Source organism: Rhinolophus sinicus, chromosome 1 (genome assembly GCF_057876585.1).
Source record: "Rhinolophus sinicus isolate RSI-liver-muscle chromosome 1, RSI-T2T, whole genome shotgun sequence".
Lineage (NCBI taxonomy): Eukaryota > Metazoa > Chordata > Mammalia > Chiroptera > Rhinolophidae > Rhinolophus > Rhinolophus sinicus.
This window is the reverse complement of record NC_142501.1, coordinates 29708423-29727314: the sequence shown is the minus strand read 5'-3', so window position 1 is coordinate 29727314 and position 18892 is coordinate 29708423. Positions and strand designations below refer to the sequence as shown.

General features: G+C 44.6%; 1 protein-coding gene across 2 annotated transcripts in view; it reads right to left on the bottom strand.

Moving 5' to 3' along the window:
* FAM234B (family with sequence similarity 234 member B) overlaps positions 1 to 18892 on the bottom strand; it is a 65667-nt gene that overhangs the window by 2668 nt on the left and 44107 nt on the right. For both annotated transcript variants that reach the window (XM_074325987.2, XM_019744757.3), the window contains 10 exons: positions 17584 to 17682; positions 14092 to 14280; positions 12981 to 13111; positions 9278 to 9425; positions 8778 to 8919; positions 7447 to 7590; positions 7192 to 7273; positions 4377 to 4532; positions 1852 to 1966; positions 546 to 766 (listed from right to left, as the gene is read on the bottom strand). In XM_074325987.2, the coding sequence (XP_074182088.2) occupies positions 546 to 766; positions 1852 to 1966; positions 4377 to 4532; positions 7192 to 7273; positions 7447 to 7590; positions 8778 to 8919; positions 9278 to 9425; positions 12981 to 13111; positions 14092 to 14280; positions 17584 to 17682 (1427 nt within the window). The remainder of the gene's footprint in view (positions 1 to 545; positions 767 to 1851; positions 1967 to 4376; positions 4533 to 7191; positions 7274 to 7446; positions 7591 to 8777; positions 8920 to 9277; positions 9426 to 12980; positions 13112 to 14091; positions 14281 to 17583; positions 17683 to 18892) is intronic.

Below are 18892 nucleotides of genomic sequence, written 5' to 3'. Positions count from 1 at the left end.
GAGGAAACCTGAAGGTCAGAGTATTCCTCTATTTTCTTGTCTTTCTGTGTAGCCCCAATAGCTCACAAGTGTCCCTCCAAAAAGGCCCAGAGAGTTTATCTTTTTCCATGGTAAGCTCTTAAATATTGAACTAGACCACAGTACTCATATTTGGGAATAGGCAAGGGGGCGGCTTTAGCATTTTGAGCAAGATAATTCTTTGTGCTATGCAACTGCCTCAAGCCCTGCCTTTTAGCATCACTAGTCCCTACTCAGAAAATACCACACCCCCGTCAGTCACTGGGAGAATCAAAACCATGACCCCACATTTCAAAATGTCCGTTAAGGGAGTGGTACCATTTCCACCTAAAAACAACTGAGTAACATTTCTCAAGGGTAATGAAGCACCCATAGAAAACGGCACTGATCCAAAGCTGCTGGTTCTTGGTACCCAGCTACTCAAGAAGGCTCCCATTCTCCCTACTCTCTGAAGAGTAAAGTTGGAATTGGTAGTATTTGTCCTAAACCTCAACAGTGACTAAATATGTCTGTCAGAAGCTATTCACCTGCAAGGGAGAATCAACAAACTTTATCCTCGAGAGGAATCTTCGCAGCTCCCCACGGCCAATTTTGGGGGTAGTCTCCTTCAGCTGGACCATTTGGCCCTCCATCAGTGCCCACCGTAGACTAAGCTTGCTGACCACCAAGGGTGCTGAATGGCCTTTGGAGCTTGGCCCTGTTGTCCTGGTAACATAAAAGGCATCTTTCCAGAGGTCGTTAATTCCAACTGAGGAAGGACAAAAACAAAAGCAGTTAACAAGGACAGAAAACTTCCACTAACAGGAGAGTAGTTGGGTTCCGCAGCTAGATTCATTTATTCATTTACTCCTTCATTAATTCACAGAAGTTTATTGAGCACCTAATAAATGTAAGGTACTGAGCTAGACAATGGCTGCATAGTGGTGAAGGTCTGGATGCCGGCCAAGCAACTTCAAGGCAAATAAGTTTGTAAGGAGACAGCAAGTCTTTGAATGGCAAGAGAATATGGAAAGAAGTGAAGGAAACGTGGCCAGTCTGGCCTTCCCCACCCTCCCCCAGCAGGAACAGCGGATTCCCTTCGGACAGCCTGAGGCAAGGATCCCTGAGGTGGAGACCATCAGACACTTCCACACTAACAGGCAGCAGTGGCTGAGTTTTCAGGGTCTCGGTTTCCTGACTTACGGTCCCTAGCACATGATCCCAATTTTGCTATATGATATTATTTAGCTACATTATATAAAGTAGAAGAATACTTCCAAAACGTTAACAGTGGTGAGGAGTGGTCAGAGTATGGGAGATTTTTCTTTTTCCCGTTGTCTCCTGGCTGCCATTTCTATGCAATGGGCATGTTTACTTTTACTAGTCAGAGAAAAGGCTCCACTGATGCTAAACCAAGGCCCTGAGAAAACATTCTACCTGCATCGTATCCCTCTCAGTTAATTCCAAGTCCTGAGCTCCTATAGGGTCAAGAAACTACTATTATTTGCAATCCTAGCCCCTGGCACAATGCCTGGCATATGCTCAGTAAATGTCTGCTGAGTGAGTGGCTGCAGGAGTCATTACCATCTTAGACCCTTTGGGAATGGGACTGCACGTTCCCCTGGGCTTGCCGCATATGCAGAGGGTATGGGTCCTCACCCTGGGGGAACACTCTGGCCATGGCTCCGGGCAGCACAGACCCCAGGGAAAACGAGGGCAACTCAGCATACCGCCCCCTGCTGTCATCTGAAAGCACACATCCTTCCCTGGGTAGGACAGTGGTGTCCTCACACACAGCCAGCACATCCTCTCCCCCGTATGCGTACACAGACCCCTACCGGCACCGGGACTGACCCTTCGATGCTGTCACTGTGCCAGTGGCATTGGCCAGATCCAGAAGAATCAAGGGGAATGCTGGATGCAGGAGGTAAAGGTGGTGAAGGCTGGGTGGCTCAGCTCGGACGACATCCTGACAAGGAGAAGTGAAAAGGAAGAGCAAAGGTAACTCTGCATCCCCACACATCACGGTCCTCAGATGAACAGGGCAGAGGAGACAGGGGTGATTCGTAATTCCTCTCAGATGCTAAGGCCTGACCCCAACTACAATGATGTGTTGGAGAGAAACTCCCCTATGCAGGAGACATAATTCAAAGAGCTCAAAACACTGACTGATCGCGAACTTCTTCAAACCACTAGAGCTAGAAAATGCTTTCTCCCTTATGAGGAAAAAAAAAAAAAAAGGCAGAAAGGAAATGTACATGCCCCAGGGAGAAATGTAATGTGGAGACCTCACAGTCGCCCGCCTGCGGAGCATTTGAGTGCAGGTTCATCCCCTGTAGCAGGTGGGCATGTATGGAGACAAAATCTACGTGTGAAAACATAGTGCACCAAAGACATTTCCTCTCATTGGATATTAAAGCCAACTGCAAGTGTCAAGTTAAAAATCTTATCAGTTCCAGAAATAAACAGAACGACAGAAGCAAGTTATTAACTGTAAAGCAAAAATTGCAAGGCCTCTGTGTCAGTCTCCAAATTCCCTACAGCAGAAGAAATGCACATTGGAACTTCCTGTAACAGTTCAACTTCTGTGCAAGGATGGCATTCGGCAGGCACACATATATGCCAGTAGGGCGCTGCTCTACTGGGCTCCCCGAGTACCACCCCTCCTGTGGGACCATTTTGGGCCTCCCCTCATGGAGGAAATGGAACCGGGAGGGATGACTGGCCCCCTGCTTCTACATTGTCAGCATGGGAACGAGTCCACTAAGCAAGAAGAAACGTGCACGGGAAGCCTGCAGCTGCCACACTCCCACCGCACGCCCACAAAGCAAAAGAGCGCTTTGCCCACACCCGTCGGAACCCCTGCACGGTGGGACAGATCTCTGGCTTAGACAACAGGACAAGAAAATAGCCAAACTCCGTCCTTACTGCCTACAGAATAGCCCAAATTCTTTAGCATGAAAACCAAGATCTTATCTTCCACCATTTAACCTAAATCTGCCTTTTTCCAGCCTCCTCCTCCAATTATGGACCTGCCCACTCCATGCTTCAAGAATGTCTCATGATTACCTAAACTCATGCTCCACTTCGCTCAGTCTAACCTTTGCCGATCTTATTTCCCCCTAAGACTGTCTAACAACCATCTTCTCTAGCCCATTGCCACACATTAAAACACTTCTCGTCCTTAGGTCCCCAACTTGAATGCCACCTCTTTCATAAAATGCTCCCTAGTCTCCCCCAAATTAGTATCTCCCTCCTTTTGGGCTTCCATTTAAACTTATTTGTACTTTCTATAACTGCATTTGTAACATGCCTTTGTTTTGAGGTTATTTTTAGACGACGCGTACATTTAAGAGTCACCTGCTCCAATCCCCTCATTTTATTAAATGAGGAAGGCAGGAAGTTAACATGTTAGGTCAATTGCCAATGGTCCCATGTTAGGGCATGGCAGAGTTAAGACTATAACCTACATTTTAAGTCAATCTGATCCTCACAAGGAGGGAATACATTTGCATCTTCACTCATGGATAAGAGCACAAAGCTGAGAAAAGCTGAGGGACTTGTCTGAGAGTACGTAGTCGATGAACTCAGGACTCTTCCCATTCAGGCTCCCCCATCGGGGACCACCTGTCTTTTCTAGAAGGCCAGCACTGTTTCCAGTGTATCCTCAGGTCCCGACAGAGAATATGGTGCATGGCACGTAGTAGGTACTGGTCAAGATGTGTTTAACTGAATGAAATCAGGGTGGGTCCCCCTAAAAACTCCCAGGCACCTATTATAGGAGACCCCCCCTGACTCATCGACCCCATCAAAATACTGAATATAGCATTCAAGACTCTCTAAGATCTGCCTTCTATGTGTTAGAACTTCTCTCCCATAATCCCCCGCCCCAGGTGAACTCTCAGCTGCTGCCCCATCCATGTCCCCCCCCCACTGCTTTGCCATCCCCACCCCCACACCTGTTTCTGCAGTCTCAGTTTATTCAGCTCAAAGCCCAGCTTCACCTTCCCTGAAACTTTCCCTGCGCCTTCCAGACCAGGCATAATTCTCTCTCTTCAACAACTGCAGCACGTATGAATCATCTGTCAATAAGGACCTGGTGTCTTGAGAGGACTTTCTGTCCTCTATCTAGCCTCCTACTAGCCATACCAGGTAGCCAGGGGCTGCTGTCAGGTTTCACGCTGCTTGGCTGAAAGGTGACAGAGGGAGGCGTAGCTCAGGAGGAAGCAGGTTCCTGCGTTGCCCCCTCAAATGCTGTTTTCTTCTACCCATAACCACTTGGAAGTGTGGCTGGTCTAATAACACTTCCGGACCCAGTCAACCCCACAGAAGAGCTGCCACCTGACAAAGTGACAAAGGGACCCTCTGAGCTCACTCACAGAATTGGGAGATGCAGCTGACAGCCCTTCAGCCCAAAAGAGGAAGACAGACTTCAAGTCTGCAGTAACCGCTGAGGTGGTTGGCGTTTCTCTCATGTGACACGGAGCACTGTAATTCCAAACAACCGAGCCAGTGTCCCCATCCACCACCATCATCTGTAAGACAGTGAGTACAGCCGGGCCTTAGAAAGTCAGCAAGTCAAGAAAACACACACACACACAGATATTCAAACAACATAGTAACAGGTTGAGCTTATCAGATGTGAACAAATTCGGTGTTCAGAGAGCATTAAATAACAGCCAGGATCAGGACCCAGTTTTCTGCAAACCTTGCTACCATCTGACAGAGTTTAAAGCACCATAGGATTTTCAGATGAGAAGAAGACATAAATTATCTAGTAAATTTGGACCTGGTGTCTTGAGAGGACTTTCTGTCCTCTATCTAGCCTCCCATTATCCACAGCAGGTAGCCAGGGGCTGCTGTCAGGTTTCACGCTGCTTGGCTGAAAGGTGACGGAGGGAAGCGCAGCTCAGGAGGAAGCAGGTTCCTGCGTTGCCCCCTCAAATGCTGTTTTCTTCTACCCATAACCACTTGGAAGTGTGGCTGGTCTAGTAACACTTCCGGACCCAGTCAACCCCATAGAACAGCTGCCATCTGACAAAGTGACAAAGGGATCCTCTCCTTTTATAGATGAGAAAATGGAGGCTCAGACACAGGAGATGACTTAATTGTTCAGGTTTCAGACAGTCCCCGGACAGAGGAGCCAGCCATTCTGTAGTGGTGGTGCCAACAGCAGTGCCTCACTCCTGCTCCTTCCCTCCCCCGACTGCAGCAACATGTAGAGGGAATGATTAAGTCAGCTCAGCACTAGGCCACAGTGCTAAGAACTTTCTCGTTTGACCACTGGTATTGTGACACAGGCAGCCCAGCCCTAGGGACGTCTCAAATTTAAAAGAGCACAGTTGAAACAGGCGAAAATAAATCAAGAGATTCTCTTCCTAGCTGCATCTCTCAAAGGATAATTAAGGGAGCTGAATTTATAATCCTTGGCAGCACTTACATCTCCCATCACCACAAACACCTCACACCTCACAGTTCTAGAGCCTGTCACTTGCCAAAATCCCCAAGAAACTCTCCCATTTACCTCCAGCCCCAATGCCTTTTGCCCTCTGTCCTCAGTGTCTTTGTTCTTCCGTAAGTAGAAGGACTGCACGTCTTTCAACCATCACCTCCCTATTCCTCCAGTCTCTCAGGTCCTGCCCTTCTCTGCCCACGCTCAGACGCTGCCTCACAAAAGACCCTTTCCTCTGAGGAAGCAGAGAGGAAAACAGCCAGCAGTTCAAGATTCTGCACTAAACAATTTTATCCAGTCACACATATTATTTCATTTAACTGTCACAATACGCCTATGAAGGGAGGCAGTACTGTTACCACTGTTGTACAGGAACTGCAGCGAGGTGAAATTATATCATTTGCCCAAGGTCACCAGTAAGTAGTGGAGCCAAGATTAAAATCCGGTGTGAACCCTCAGCATCTCAGCTCTTCACGGGCCTACTATATCCACTGTTTTCTTTTAATTTTCCTAGGAATGGCAATGAAAATTCCCATCTCTACCCAAAGTTCCTTTGAAATACAATCAGACAATGCTTCCTTACAGCACTGCTGGAAGACTCTTCCTGAAGTGACTCTGTATCATCAGACCTGCTTGTGACCAAATAGCCCTACTGCTTCCAACACCTCACCCAGATTCTGCAGCCTTGCTTTCTGATCTCCCTGGCAGGAACGCCTCTCAGACCGTCCTTATTTGTCCATCCAGCAAACCTCTGCTCTGCTCTCGTGATTCTGCACATTCGACCTCTGAGCAACATAAAGCTTCTCCATCTAGTCCCCACATCCCCGTGGCACTGCGCAAACCTCCATGACAGCACTTACCACAACGCGGGAGACCTGTGTGCACAGACACCCCAGTGATACGAGCAACACAGATGGTGGCCTTGTCATTAGTGCTGTGTCTCCAGACATCACCTGTGTGCCCAGCACAGAACTTGGCACACACCCGAGGTGATGAGTAAGTGTTTGTTGCACTCTCTCTCAGGGAACAGTGTGCAATATATAGATACATATTTTACAGCAAAGATAGGCCAAAAAGCTAGGTCAAGCATTACAAAGAAATTTTAAAAACTCTAATTCTACTTGTAATGTTAAAGAAATGAATAAACTGTCTATCCAATCATTGCTATGCTCACCATAGGCAATCTCATGTACAATCAGAAAGACCCACTGTGTCCTTGGGACCTGCCATCACATTCTGTCTCTGGCTCTCTGGCCTTCCTGACCCGGCATGCTTCCCCATCTACCCCCTCCGCACAGAAATACAGTTCAGCTTTCAAGGCCCGGCTCATCCTTCCCTCCTTTATAAAGCCCTCCATAACAACGCAGCAACGAAAATGTCCTGCCTTCTCTGAAATCTCAGGTGTATATATGTATGTCCTAAAGTATTAAATTGATTAATGCCTGTCTTTCTGCACCAAGCGACTTCAGAAGGCTCCTATTGCTTAACTCTACGAGTAAGTCAGGAATCCAGAAGAAGGTCCTCCTGTGCAGGAAGGAGGTTAGCGAGAAAAATTTCCAGAGCTACAGGTTTAGCACTGAACTGTGAGGTTTCATTTGATCCACTCAGCTAGGCTTGGAGTTCTTGGAAAGAAGGGACCATATTTTAGGTTCTTTTTGTTTCTCACAATGCCTAGCACAGGGCTGGAGACAAAGTACATACTTGATATATGTTTGGATTGATTTTGAGTCCCAAGGCTTTACCTTTTTCAGCCCAATGCCATCCTGTATCTGCAGAAGGAAGTCTAATGTCTGATCGTCAGTGAAATACCCAGAAGTAGGCTGGCTGCAAATGAGAACAAAGTAAGTGATCGACAGCGAATAAGAAACAAGAAAAACAAGGAACTCCTTCCCTCCCTGCTCTTGCATCAGCCCCAGATACCACACCACTGTTCTGGGCAGTTGGTGAACATGGGAGAGTGGATGAAAACAGCACACGCGAGGAGGAGCTCTGCAAACCTGTGCAAGCCGTCAAGGCTCAGTGTCCAGGAAGGCAGAAGGCTGTGCCCCCGAAGCAGGACAAGGCCTTGTCGCGTTGTGATCAGGAGATTGCTGCAGTTGGAATCCGGTGCCTTCACCAGCTGGAGCAGCTCAACACCATCACTGGATGAACAAGACCCCAGCAGTTAGCCTCCGGCTTGGCTGAGATTCCTGACCCACCTAGTTGGGCTTTTTCTCTCAGTGAACATGTTTGTACATGCTCTTGGAGTCCGCTCCCACCATATCTTATCAAGTGGGACACTCTGCCATTCCAGCTGAATCTCATTTTCTTGACCTTGAAAAACCAAAGATCCCTAGAAAACTCATATAAGTTCAAAAGGAACTCACAGAAGTGCCACAGAGCCATACCTCCCACGTTGGATACTCTGGGAAACCCAACAGAGCCACGGAGAATGGTAGGGCAGGCAGATAGAGATCTGGACAGAAGGCTTGAAACTGTCATTCCGCTTGGATAGCACTTCATGTATACACTTCATCACCTTATTTCTTTCCCTGTACAACTGGGACCATTTTATTTGACATCTACCCAATTCACTAAAACATGATACTGCCCGAGAAAATGCTAGAAAATGATTTTAAACTTCTGGTAGAAAACAATAAAGACAATTATCACCCAGGCCTGGGTTTAAATGGGTAAAAATCCACAGCATATGACAAATTACATGCTTTTAGTTAAAAAATAAACAGAAATTAAAAAATAATATTTCATGGATGCTTATGCTTGCTTCTTCCAAAATGATGACTCCACTAAGAGAAAAATAAAGAGTGGGGCAGATACTTCAGCACAGTTTTACAAATAGTTATTTTAAATAAATCTACAGTTTTACAGTTATTTTAAGTAAATCTATCTTCCTACCTGAAGGTTCCCCAGCCTGACCCTGCCCTACTCTGACTCAGAACCCTACACAAATATCCTTCCTTACAACTTATATGCAAAGGGATCACATATCACAGTCACTAACGAATACAGAGGTACCAAACAAATGTATACACATGACCTGTATTCATCTCTTGTTATCTGTATGGCTTATTACAATTTAATACAGTTTTTTCCTTTCTTAAAATGTGTATACATGTGTTTGGCACCCTCTGTAGATATCAACACATTATGTTATCAGGAAAAGAAAACTTCTCGTTCACATTAACCAGATCAGAAAATAGCATATTAAGGCTAGCACTGTTTCCCCCTCAAACTCTACCCACATATTCACCAGCCCAACCAAACTTAGAGACTCCACGGCATGTGAGAGATCAGGGATGTCAGTGACAAGGTCAGATGTCTGCCCTACCTGTAAATGTCAATAAGCTCAGACAGGTTGATGGACCTTCGCTTCTCCCATTCTGGCTCTTCTATCTGCAGAGAAGGTGGTGAGCTGTCTCGATTCTGTGCCTGAACAAAAATGTCCCGCAGGGCGACAGCCTGGATATTACCTAGCACCACAGGAAGAACCAACACTGAGAAGTTGAATTTAATACAACTCTCCCAGGGTGAGGATCTGAGTGAGAGACACGGAGCCTGTCAGATATAGCCCGCCCAGACTGGTCCAACATGGAGCGAACCTGGAAGTGATTTTGTAAATGCCGACCAAAGACTCTTCTCTTTGGAGAAGGAAGCAAGGGAAAGCAGAGTTAATAATGTGCAATAGGTGGGGGCACTGAGCAGTGCCTGCGACAGGAGGTGATGAAAGGGCTCATGTCAACAATTCCTGAGCTTTCACACTGCTTCACAAAAGAGGCCTAATCACATACACTAATGGGGAGCAATAGCAAAATGATCCTTGCTTCTTACCAAAGCCAAACAGGATGTAGACAGCCCCATTTGTGGTGATGTAAACCTGAGGACCAATCAGATTCCCCGCTCCCACAATGCTGTACTTCACAGGTCGGCCCACTGGACTCCCTGTCCGACCAGACACCAGCAGAAAGCACAGATCTGGCTGAAGAGACAAAGAAGGGGGTCAAGTCAATAGAAACCCTAGCGTTTCCTAATCAAATAGTTTCTATACATAGTCATTGCTTCCTCGTTAGCTAAGGGTTCAGAAACACTTCCCAAAGTTGGAAAGCACAAAGCCAAACCTGCTTCACTTAACTTCCCAGGAAGTAAGAGGCAAATGTCCCATTCCCTTGTTAGATACCTGCAAAGGGCATCTTCATGGTAGCTCAGGGAATTTCTCTGAAGCAGTTGTTGCTAATGAACAGAATTCTAGCCCAGAGCTAAGTATAGGACAGCTGACCCCCGCTCTCCACTCTCATACCCAGGAGTCCCCAGTAATATTTGGTCCCAACAAGAAGCCATGCAGGTGGTGATCTACCATCATAACATTACATGTCTGGCCTGGAAAATATCAACCTCACTCTCAAGCAAAGATAAGCAAACTTTTTCTGTGAAAGGCTAGATGGTAAATATTTCAGGTTATGCAAACCAGATGGTTTCTAGCAACTGCTCTGCTCTACCGCCATTGTGTGAAAGCAGCCATAGGTAATACATAAATAAATGGGTGTGGCTGTGTTCCAGTAAAATTTTATTTACAAAAACAAGCAGTGGGCCAAAGTTGATCTGCAAGCCATAGTTTGCAGACCCCTGCTCTAGAGGATTTTATTTGGGGAACAGAGTTGCTGGTTGGGAAATATGAGGACTGACTGTATCCATATCCTGACTTCAGTAAACCTTCTGACGAAGCTTATCATCATGAATTCTTATGGACAAATAAAGAGAAGTGGTTTTTAGCATACCCAGAGTAGAGTCAGTGCCAACCCAGAGGGAGGTTTTAGAGAAATGGCACACACTGTGCTACTCTCATTCCTATTCATCATTCTTTTCAGACTTGAATGAATAGAATTCACGCTGATCACAAAGCTGAGAGGGACAGCTAATATACCATATGACAAACTCAAAATTCAAGAAAGTCTTAGGCCAGAAGATGGGTCAAAATCTGGAAGAAGAAATCGGCCATTAATTAATTGATTGATTAAAAGACGTGGGTGTTTTAATTGATTATACACAAAAACTAGATCTTAGAAAGGCTATCACCATATTTGGCTGCATTAACAGAAATACAGAGTCTGTATCACAAGAAGTAACAATTTCCTTAGGTCACTATAACCGGTCATATTACAAACAGAATACTGTTTTCAGATATGGAGACCACATTTTACAAGAGATATGGACAAACTGCAAAGGGAAAGAAATTAAAAAAGAGAGACTTCATGTAGCTTGGACTTCATGTAGCATGAGGAACAGTAGGAGAAATTAGGAATATTCAGCCTTGAAAGTAGCAGGCTTAGAGGGATGAGGTTAACAGCTAAAGGCTTTCATGTAGAAAGAGGATTAGATTCATTCGGGGTAGCTCTGTGGGGCTGAAGCTGGACAATGTACGGACGCTATGAGAAAGCAGATTTCTCATCAATATTTTCTAGACCTGACCAAAAATGAAAGGGACTGCCTCACAAAGTAGCGGTAGTCCCATCAGCCTGAGTACTCGGGGAGAGTCTGGGTGCCAAGGAGTCTGGAATACAGCATCAGGGATTACAGCCTGGTATAAGAGGGTAAACCACACGGCTTTTAAGGTCCCTTCCCACTAAGTTCTAGGCCAGATCAGTTCCTCGAACCCAGTTCCTCAATCATCAGCTGTCCTAAGCCCACCTCACTCTAAGCCCAGATCTCAGAATGCAATTGCTCTAAGTCATGGACCTAATATATTGCATTCCTTGTGAAGAGAGCCTTCCATATCTGTAGCTTAAACAGGTTCTTCAGATTCTGGTGGATGAGAGAAGTCAAAAAAAGTCAGTATAAAGACAAAGCTATTGCTTGCTCTAAACCCATCACTTCTCCGTGATTTTTCTAGTGTATCCCATCACTTTTTAGGCAGAATGGAGACTATTTTACAACTGTATACACTGTGCAAATGAGTCAATTCTGCGAGAACAGTTGGGCACTTTTTTTGTTTTGGTTTTTGGTGGAGACAAAACACAAAAGGCACAGCAGAACTGGCAAGAAGCCAATTCCTCTAGCAGAGGCCTCACTGTGGAGGGTCCCTGAAGGCTTAAACAATTACCCCATCAATCATCACCTGCTGATAAGATGTTACATGGGGTATTAAGGTCTAGATTATAAACTTGCTCAATGTCTTGCTATGGCTCTGCTAACGGTAATTCCATTAAAAAGAAACTCCCCATACTTTCTGCTTTGGAATGCCCTCCGTGATGGATATAATCACTGAAATTTCCCCTAGCCCCCAGTTTCTATTCAGTGACTGGGATAAAAAAAATTATGTGAATAATTCCTGAATTCTTGGTTCAGTCTAAGACTAATTGGCTAGCCGAAGAAAAACTAACAGAAAGTACTCTTAAAACTGACTTGCCTTCAAAAATTTTCCTCATCTCTCTTCTTCCCTCTCATCTCACAAACATAAGGCATTATCCGGTGAATTCGTGCAGTGCTCCTCGGAACGTGTGATGGGGGACACTGAGTGAGCTTATGGTGCTCTTGGCAGAAAGCCATACGAAATTTTGTTTACTTCTGTTCTAAGTAATATTCCTTGCAGATTTTATAACTCCACTCCATATATGCATTACAAAAATCACAACAGCAAATACAAGGTCTATTGAAATTAAAATAAGCTATCAAATGAGGCAAAATGGTCTGTATCCACATTTTTCCACAACCGTTCTCTGCCAATTCTTTTGAGTACAGGCATCTCCTGGCAGATGCACAGGAGGAAGTCTGAGAAACGGTCTTGGAGAAGCTTGGAAAAGAGCTTCAGAAACAAAAATGTGAAACTGAGATAAATCTGTTCATTCACGTATTCTTTCCTGTGACTTGCGGGGGAACCTATTATTTTACCTGGGCGGAGAATAATTAGTTCCAGGGCACTGGAGTTCTGGCGCAGCACAACTGAGGGGCATAATAAGGACCACTGTACTAGAATCAAACTCTGCACTGTCACAGCCTAAATTGTAACTCTCCTTTCTTTGGTCATTGTTGTTTCTTGTCCGACTTATAATTTTTTCTATATTTGTTTTATGGACTTTCCATCAGTCATTTTGTTTTATAGTTGAAATAAACGCTAAATACGTAAAATATAATAAAACTAAAAATACATACATAAGCAGTTAAAGCTATGTTAACTCTAACTTTCATAAGAATCCAGCCACTAGATAGAATATTCTTCCCATTTTACATACAAAGAAAACGAGGCTTGGGAGGTTCCGTGGCTTACCCAAGGCCACAAAGCTACCAAGTGGTAGGACAGGAACTCAACCATGGGCCTATCTGGCTGCAAACCTCCATCATGCCACGGTCAATGGAACCATTTCCCTGCTAGGAAAATGGGTTCACAATGGTAATTTATTTATTTAATCTCATAAGGCAAATTTATTTAAACCTAAGCCCTGGTAATAAGGTTTCAAGCAGCATTTCTAATACTGCTCAGAACTGACTAAAGTTGAAGCATTCCCTATACAAAACAAGGACCATTTAATACAGAGCATACCTGCAATTCCCCAATGGCCAGAACCACAAGATCTCTAACACCATCGTCATCCACATCAGGCAGCGCCACCCCTGGGGCAGCCAGGGTCCCATTGGATAAGTAGTTTGGGTTTAAAGTCCAAATGGCTTTCCCTAGAGAGGAACAAACAGGCTGATCACAATTCTGACTTTCTGCCTGTGAAAAAGGCTGACACGATGCCCCCAGGCCAGAGAAGAGGACCTCAACGGCTAAACAACAGACAGCAATTCCTACTTACTTTCGTTTTTTATCTTACTGGGGAGGAAGGAAGCAGGGAGTGTAAGATGAAATCCTCAAGTATCTGGGTACCAAACCCATGTAATAACTGCACACCTGCATTTTTTAGATAAAATGGAGGTGCTACAGTCTATCCAGGAGAGAGGAGCGCACTGATCTGGGACAGAGGAATCGATCTGTTATAGATTATTACAACTAGTAGGAACCACCCAAGGGTAGCCCACCAAAACAACTCTCTCTCCTATTACACGGTCACGTGAGTAAAGAAATTGTAGGTTTCCAAGATGATCTCAGCTCTAGACTTAACTCACATTCAATTTCTTTTCACTCAGAAGTACCCCATGACCAAACACTGACCTCTGAAACTAGAAGGAGCCTCCATTATATAGGATTCTTTTTTATTTCTTTTGTCATACATGTCTGAATGCAGTAAGCAGCTAAAAGGCCAAATCCACATCTCAACAAATCTTACTTCTTCACTGACACCATTTTAAGTAGTTAATGCCCAAATTTACACAGGGACCCTATATACATCAAATATGAAGGGACAACACTCAGCTATCTTGTACAAAGAACGGAGTGGAGAGACTATTTACAAAGCAAAGGTCTCAGGGTAGTTTCTGTTCTGTTTAGATAACTCAGCTTAGCCCCCTTCCTATCATCAAACAGGTTAAACCACAGGTCTGGTACTCAGTCCACTCCAACCCCTTCTGTACCTCCCTTAATAACCACCTCCAGAGTAGTGAATCAGACTTTTCCACGATGTGAGGCCAGAAAGCTCCCTCCCCCACCAGATTGTTCAATCCGAGATTACGGCTCCCTGGAGCGGAGATCTTTTGTGGAAAATGATCTTTACCTGATGTCGCATTGAATGCGCTGAGCATCTTGCGTGTCCCTGTCACAAGGCAGATGGTTTCAGCCATCCCTCCTGGCATCAGATTCAAGCACGTAATATCTCGAGCCTCCTCGGGGAGGGGACTAGACCAGAGAGTGCTGCCATTCATCCCCGACAGGCACACGAGGACAGCAGCTGGCCCGGAGACACCTAAAAGCACATAAGAGAGACAAGAAAGGAAAAGAGGCAGAGGAGAGAAGAGGTAGCGATGAGTAAAAGGCCAGGAAACCAAAAGTAATGGTGGTAAGGCAACAACTCACAGCTGTGTCCTCAGCGCCTTCCCATACTTCTGGCAACAAGGTCTGAAAACAGAGGACCTTTCATGTCTGCTCACACATCTCTCGTGCAAGACACGAGCTGTGGGCCTCCTGCAGGCTGCCTTCTGCAACTCTACTCTCACACCTCTCCCAACACATCTGTTTATGCGTCTGTCACTGCAGGCCCCACTAAATACTGATAACCTTAAAAATAAAGACTGTTGCATTAATTTCTGTATCCTCAGTGCCTCACAAAGCACCTAGCACATATAGTAACCATTTGCTGAATAAAAGACAGGTCTAAAAAAAAAATCAAGAATATGTAAAAGTAGTCGTTGAGAACAAAACAAACAAACAAAACAGGAGGGAAAGACATGCTCAGAAAAGTGAGAGTAATCTAGAATATGAACAGAGCAGGGAGCAAAACACCTGAATTCTAATCATCACTAGCAAATGCTCCCCAAGAGCAGAAAACAAATATTGTTTAAAAATAAACCTGAAGATTACACTTAACCATGATCAGTAGGTCTTCCTGGTCCAGGGTTCCATGGAATCAGCTGATCTGGCACCAGTCAGGAAAGAATATTTGGGAAAACGTAAGATTTCCGAGGATAGCTGGTAAAGGACTAAAGTAGCTCACCTCTTTAACAAATAATCCTTTATGTCACTTTACCATCAGAATCATACTTTTCTCTCGGGCCAGTTTTACATTCATGTTCAGGATGGGATACTGAACCCATCTCACACATTTTCTACCTCCGGTAACAATACAGATATGGAAATGTAAGCTTTAGAGGATCCTTGTACCTACTCCTCAGTGCTACTAATTAAATATACAACCTCAAAACAAGGGACAAGCCGTGGCTCACTGTTTCAGCCTGGGTTGCTAGAGGCAGTGACACACATGACAAACTGTGGTAATAAATGTTACCGTCTCCCTGGATGCTGATTAACACACTGTGCTGCCCTTCCCCCTTCAGGACCCTAATGACTCCCTATCAGCTCTCTGACTCAGCTTTTCCCAGGTGGTGGGTTCTCTCTTCCCCACTAGTCCATGACTCCTTGAGGCAAAAAAAAAAAAAAACCACACTCATCTTGTTTAGCTCAATATAACCTACGTAAGGTGCACAGCAGGCATTCAATACATACTTGTTGAATGAATGGATGACTACGAAACAAACAAATAAAAAATACAATCTTTCTGTGTTTCCCCAGAAAATAAGACCTAGCCGGACAATTAGCTCTAATGCATCTTTTGGAGCAAAAATTAATATAAGACCCAGTACTATATTATATATTATATTTATTATATTATATTGACTCAGTCTTACAGTAAAATAAGACTAGTAAAATAAGACTAGGTCTTAATATAAGACTAGGTCTTAATATAAGACTAGGTCTTATATTAATTTTTCCTCCAAAAGACACATTAGAGCTGACTGTCCAGCTCTTATTTTCGAGGAAACACGGTTCTTATGCTCAGTGACACAGATCTTTGAACCCACTGTCTGGGGTTCTGGGCACAGCAGTTTAACAGAAAGGTCAACGACAATGAACTCCAGAGCCAGACTGCCAAAATTTGGATCCCAGTTCTATCATTTACCAACTGGGGGACAGTGGACAAGTTCCTTAACTTCACTGTGTCTCAGTTTCCTCATCTGCACACAAGAGATAGTAATATTAGTCTACCTCACCTCAGGGGATTGAGTTAAGGAATAAATTTGTCCATAATGTGTTATGAACTTACAATGCTACCTAGCACACAGAAAGAACTGTGTGTTAGCTATGTTATTATTTTTTACAATCTGTGTCCAAACCCATGACCCTGTTATTAAGAGTCCTGTTAGCCAAACCATGCAAAATACTAAATGACTGAAAAAAAAAATCTCTAAATCTAAAAGTGGATGGAAGAAATTTTTACTTCAAAAGCTAATGAGTCATAGGCAGAAAAAAAAAAAGGTGCTTTAGGTTCAATCATATAGAAATCAATGTCTTGCCTGGAGGTTCTATGTCCGTAACAGATCTGTGCCAGAACTGCTTCTACATGGTGCACAAGCCCCAGAAAGGTATTTCTAGTAACATCCAAGAGGCATGCAGCCTACAATTCTCTGAAACAGACCTAGATGTTTATTCCAGGGCCTGAATGATGAAAAAGGAGTGACTTTTGATAAAAAAGGAGGGCATGCTCAGCCTCAAACCTGAGTTCCTGTATCAGTTGACAGACTGTAGTTTGAATCCACTTTAATGGAGGCAGCAGGACAAACCTAAGCCATGCATGACAGCTGGTGTCCCAGGAAATAGCTCACTCAATTAGAGTAAACTGTGGAAGGTTTAATAAAGAGACTATTTATAGATGTGGTCAGGGTACAGGGAAACCACAACAGACAGTACAGTCCCTCAGAAATGTTCCCACTCCCAGGCCCAAGGGACAGGAGAGGAAGTCACTACTGGAATCCGGAAACGGAAAGTCCTGTAAGAGGACCACCTTGGGAGGCGCTGCGACCTGTGATCAAAGATGCAGCCAGTCTAAACTGACCCGGAAGGGGAGGGACCCAGTAGAATACATACCCTTGCTTCACTCACTTCCTCTCCTCCAATTTCTTGCCTGGCTCCCCATTGGCCAAACCCAACTGGAAGTCTGCAGGCAAGGGAGACCCCTGACATAACCCAGATTGTCAGCCTCCCAAAGAGAGAGCAGGATGGAGAGCAGAGACAGAGGAATAGACACAAGGAGTAAAAGGAAAACACCCAGCCAAGATGTGTGCGTGAAAGGTGCGGGAACAACAGCTTTCTGCCAGGGACAGAAGGTAGGATGGTCGATCTTTATTATAATCTAAGAGGCTATGGAACACTAACTAACTGGGAGAAAACTCAGGAAACCTAAGTACGATGCTGTGTACTGCAGGAATGTGGGTAAGTCACTTTCTCTCTGGATCTCAGCTTCTTCGTTGGACTGGTGACCACTAAAACTTCCCTCCAGCTACGGCACTCTCTAATCTCTTGAAATGAACTTGAAATTTACATGCAAACTTTCTGAGGTTTGTCATGTATGACAGATCCACGGTGACTTTCTATTCACTACAGGCCCTTTTATACAGTGCCCCTCAGGAGACAACCCTAAGGCTTTCTCTTAGCTCCTAGCCCCTCCAATCAGTGAGCTGCTCCTGTAGCAGCCTCTAGAAAACACGTCTCTTACCGACTGCACTCCCATTCCCTGAAGTTACAAAGGAGAGAAGTACATCACGGAGGCCATCTCCATTCACATCAGCCAATTCCAACGGAGACAGGTCCCCACCTGATAAACACATTTAAGAAAAAAGTTTAAAAGGGAATGACTACATAGTGCCAGCACCTCCACAAAAATCAGGCAGACTTTCGGTTCTTAGACAAGAGAGCATGCACACAATTCTGCCTATTCCTCTCACTAAGTACAGCTAAAATCGCTGGATGTACAAACATAAGACGACTCTGGAAGGTGGTGAGCAGACAGACCTTGTAGGGACTGTGAGATCCAAGGAATGACAAGGTGATGACTCCCCTGGGTTTTCTTGTGGCCTCATATCCCAGACAGGGTGCTGCAGAAGCCGGCAACCCAGAAATACCAGGTAACAAGGCACCCCTCCTCTTCCACTGGGGTCATCAGAGAAGGCCCCAGGACTCTCCGACCTGGCAGCACTAAGGCCATCTGTGCAACCGGGAAGCCTATAGTTCTAGCCCACTAGAGGCAGCACTAATGAGGCAGCCCCTCTCTCAGCCCCGCCAGAGGCCTAGCAGAAGCTGGACTTCCATCTCTATCTGGCAGTGACAAGGTAGGTGGTGTCACCAACCCCCTCCCTCGCCAAATAGTGGGAGTCAGAGGCTGCCTGCCCAAACTAGGAGAGAGCTCATACATGCCTAGCGGAAGTATAAACTGGTACAACCACTATGGAAAACAATTTAACACAAACTACTATGATTGAATATGCACACACTATATGACCCAGCAATTCAGTTCTAGGTTTATGCACTAGAGAAATTCTTATGCATCAGAAAACAGGTACAAGAATCCTCTTAACAGCATTTTTTTTTTAAGTAGAAGCCACCTAAGTAAGTGTTCATCAACAGTAAAATGGATCAATAAATCATGAGATAGTCATACCATGGAAAATTACAGTGACGAAAATTAATAAACTCCAGCTATAGTAGCTCAATATGGAGAAACCTCAAAAATATTTTTTAATGTGTTTAACAAAAAAGCCAGTCACAGATTTTATGATTACATTTACATAAAATTTAAAAAACAGGCAAAATTAGAGACTATATACGGTAGTTTAGAGACACATATGCGATCAACCTGTAAAGAAAAGTAAACAATTAGCTCAGGACAGTGGAACCTTTTGTAGGCAGAGGGGGTATGGTCAGGAGGACGCATGGAGCATGCCAGAGGTCTTTACATGATGTCCTGACTCTTAAGCTGGGTGGTGGATGCGCCCAGTTTGTTACTGGTCTTTACATTGCATATAAAT